Source organism: Gossypium hirsutum, chromosome D13, assembly GCF_007990345.1.
Source record: "Gossypium hirsutum isolate 1008001.06 chromosome D13, Gossypium_hirsutum_v2.1, whole genome shotgun sequence".
In the NCBI taxonomy this organism is placed as follows: domain Eukaryota; kingdom Viridiplantae; phylum Streptophyta; class Magnoliopsida; order Malvales; family Malvaceae; genus Gossypium; species Gossypium hirsutum.
This window is the reverse complement of record NC_053449.1, coordinates 19,659,019-19,662,618: the sequence shown is the minus strand read 5'-3', so window position 1 is coordinate 19,662,618 and position 3,600 is coordinate 19,659,019. Positions and strand designations below refer to the sequence as shown.

General features: G+C 26.7%; 1 protein-coding gene across 1 annotated transcript; it reads left to right on the top strand.

The window, feature by feature from the left end:
* Positions 1-848: 848 nt before the first annotated feature.
* On the top strand, positions 849-3,129 carry LOC107919522 (vascular-related unknown protein 1). The gene is made up of 3 exons (XM_016848971.2): positions 849-1,432; positions 1,794-1,859; positions 1,953-3,129. The coding sequence occupies exons 1-3, from the start codon at positions 1,082-1,084 to the stop codon at positions 2,013-2,015; spliced, it is 480 nt and encodes a 159-aa protein (XP_016704460.1). The 5' UTR covers positions 849-1,081; the 3' UTR covers positions 2,016-3,129.
* Positions 3,130-3,600: the final 471 nt, after the last annotated feature.

Sequence of the window (3,600 nt, the reverse complement as noted above, 5' to 3'; positions counted from 1 at the left end):
CGACCATGAGCTGGTGTTGCTATGTCCACACTTCTATTTCTTCCGACGATGGATTTACTTTTGAAGCATATAAAGAAAATGAAAGCTGAATATGCATTATTTCAACAGTGATCATAATAATATCCAATGGATTTTGAGTTCATTGATCTCCACCGAGTTGAACCACAAATATTAATTCATTGTTTTAAATTAGGCTTTGAATTAATGGCAAAAAAAAAAAATTGGAAGATTTCATGTTTGAGTGTTTATCATGTGTAGGTCAGTATTAGTTTAATTGTATATTGTAATGTATTGGTGTACTTGTAAGTGTAATATATATTTTTGCACATCATGAATTGAGAAAGTGGGTGTAATTGGTAGAGTTTTAACCTTAGAACTTAAGATGGCAATATGTAATTTCAGCAGCTTGTTCTGTCGAGCTGCTTAAAAATAATAATATTAAGAGTTTTATTGTTAAAGCAATGTGGGGTTGCTGGCTAGGATTCCTAATCTTAATAACTCAACGTGAAGTATTATTAGGCCTAATAGTTTACTTGCATTTAAGTTTTTCTTTTTGCATTAATGGTTATTTATTATATATGAATTATAATTAGATATAAAATAAATAATAGTTAATATAAACTTAAATTTAAATTTTAAAAAATGAGTAATAACACTTGTAAAAACATAAAACCTGTTTAAAATAGGTGAAAATTTTTCCCCCTTTACTAAAAATAAATCATATAGATAATTAAGTATTACCAATTGAATTAATTTATTACTCATTTATATATTAAAACAAGTGTAAAAAAAAACTCCTACCAAATATAGTATATAGCATAATTGTTTTTTTTTTAATCTTTTGAAAGATAAGTACTAACAAAGAAGATGGTTCTGCCAATTTGAACCACAAAGGTCAAGCCCTTCACCCTTGCTTTAACATTCTCAAAAACTTCCCAAGAATCTCTATTATGGGTTCCATTTTCTGTATTACTTTATGTTATAAATACCCCGTTGTTAAGAGCTTCTCGACATTCTTTTGTGCTCAAAGAAACCTAGTCTCTCTTCCTTGTTTGATACATATATTTTCTTTACTATCTTGATGGAAAATTACTCTATTAATTCATCCATAAACAAATCTATTTCTTCCAAAGGAACATCAACAAAAACAAGAACAAGCAACGACTCGGCTGAAGAGAGTGGGTGGACTGCATACTTCGAAGATTATGATCAGCAAAACAGTCACTGCAGTTCTAGTTTTAGTTGTAGCGTTTCTCTGGTCTCGGACGTTGCAACGACCGTGGCCGGCGCCGTTGCTGGTGCTTGCTCTTCAACCTGTGATACTTCCTTAAAAGTTCCCATGAAACTAGGGTTCAAAAAGACAAGAACTAAAGAGATTTGTGGAGGTGATTCCTTGGAGGATACTGCTACTTCTCCTGTCAATAGTCCTAAGGTAAAGAAAAATTATTTATCAAAGAGAATTATATGGTTTTAGCTTGTGTAGATTTAATCCTCCTACTTTATTCTAACATAATTTGTTGTCTATGTTTATAATATTAGTAATAAGTTTAAATTGATATCACCGTTAATTATTATTGTTAATAGTGATGATATAAATAGAATAAATTATATTAAATTATGTAACAGTGTTATTAATTTTTACTTACTATTAATATTATAAAAATATAGATATCAAACAATATCAGTTTAAAATAAAATAAACCATAATTAGACTAAAAACCATAATTAGACCTACCTCTCTCTCTTTTTCTTTTATCTTCTTCTTTGATGCTTAATTATTGATTTAATAATAGGTTCGCGACGTGAAATCAAATAATATGGATCCCAAACAGAGGGAAGATCAAATCCATAGCTCTCTGGTAAACTCAATTATCCTGCGTGATCATGATAGTTATATATTTATATATTGAAATCATGTTCATTAATATTGTAAACTTGGTGGTTTTATATAGGGGAAGGATACTACGTCAGAGAATTATTCAAAAAGAGGGTGTTCCTTCGACCATGTTAGTTAACACTTAACACATACTCTACCCGCTTAAATATTAAAAATTTAATATTGTTATGGGTTTGACTACATACAAAATTAGAGATTACAATAATTTTAAGATCACGAATTCAAATCTCATCATATCTTCATATTTTTTAAGTTTATTTAAATTTAAAATTTAAATATATTTTGATTATTAATTTAAAGATGCAATATATTATTTATAATTATTGTAATTTCTTTTAAAAATTAATATATTAAAATTTACTGTCTTGTTCTTTTGATCTTACTTTTAAAAGTTTATTCTAGAGAAGGCTCGAAAAGGGATATACAATTTTTCAAATAAAAATCCATAAAGAACATTGAATTGATGAAGATGAAGAATGAGTGATTATATCCATATGTTTTCTTTTATACTTCTCGACAACCCTAATCTTTTACGTTCTTTCAAGTGGTTTTTCTATCTTGGGAAATGAATGAATTGAAAACAAATTCTATCTGTTGATTGATAAATTTAATATCTACAAGCAAGCTAAAATATGCAAAAGCGATAGTTACTTGTTGGCTGCCAAAAGGTAAAAGAATAACATTGAACTTGAATAATAAATTTATTAAATGCCATTTGTTATAAATAATTGTATAAATTAACTAAAATAAATTTTGGATTTAACTGACTTTTAAATAATTGATGTGGCCAAGATACGACTCAAACATCAGCCCCAAATAAAGAAGATTTATGTTCAAAAGAGGTAGACATCATATAAATTAAGGACTAAACTAATTAATAAATATATACTTAGAACCAAAGAAATATTAATTGTTGGTTTTGAGATTAATGTTGAAACTTTTCAACTAAAGTAAATGAAAGAAAAAAAACATGTTTAAATTGATGAGATAGCATTAATTTATTTGGCTTTTTTTTTACTTATGGTTTTTGGTTTAAGTTTTTTGAATAATTTAATTAAAGTATTTTCATTATGGAAATTAATTAAAGAGTTAAAGAAGATATTTTATATGAATGTATAATAATATTTTTATCTCTTTGAAAATCGATGAGGTGATAATATTTTATTAATACCTAAAAATTAAGGATTAAAGAAAACACATTTGATAATATATTTAATCATTTGAAGAAAAAATAATAATTATAATTACCTAAATTAAATTAATTAATTGAAAACGGGAGCATGTTAAACATATTAAAGAAACTAGCTTAGTCTCATAACAATTTCCTAATATATAATATATATTCATAATTTAACAAAGAATAAACATAAATTTTTTAAACGTAATAAATAAATAAAGATTGAGCTATAACATGTATAGAATTAAGGATAATGTGATATTCGTTAGGTGCACATGGCCGGCAACTTTATATAATTGATTAATATCTTCCTAATGCTTAATATATTTACCATGCATGCATGAATAATATTTGAAGTCGGCATCATGAATTATATGATAGGTATGTGCGGATGATGATGGTCGTAATGTTATGTGATAAAATCGTTGATTGCTGCTAATTGTCGATGGATTGTTGGATTAATAATACAATTCCAATTTAATAGAATACACATTACACAGTGTCCAATATCAAATAGGCAATTATT

Excerpts from the sequence above, each read along its gene's own strand:
- LOC107919522 (XM_016848971.2), top strand. The coding sequence starts at position 1,082 with ATGGAAAATTACTCTATTAATTCATCCATAAACAAATCTATTTCTTCC. Across the intron at positions 1,433-1,793 it reads CTCCTGTCAATAGTCCTAAG|GTTCGCGACGTGAAATCAAA; the intron begins GTAAAGAAAAAT and ends ATTTAATAATAG. Across the intron at positions 1,860-1,952 it reads ATCAAATCCATAGCTCTCTG|GGGAAGGATACTACGTCAGA; the intron begins GTAAACTCAATT and ends GGTTTTATATAG.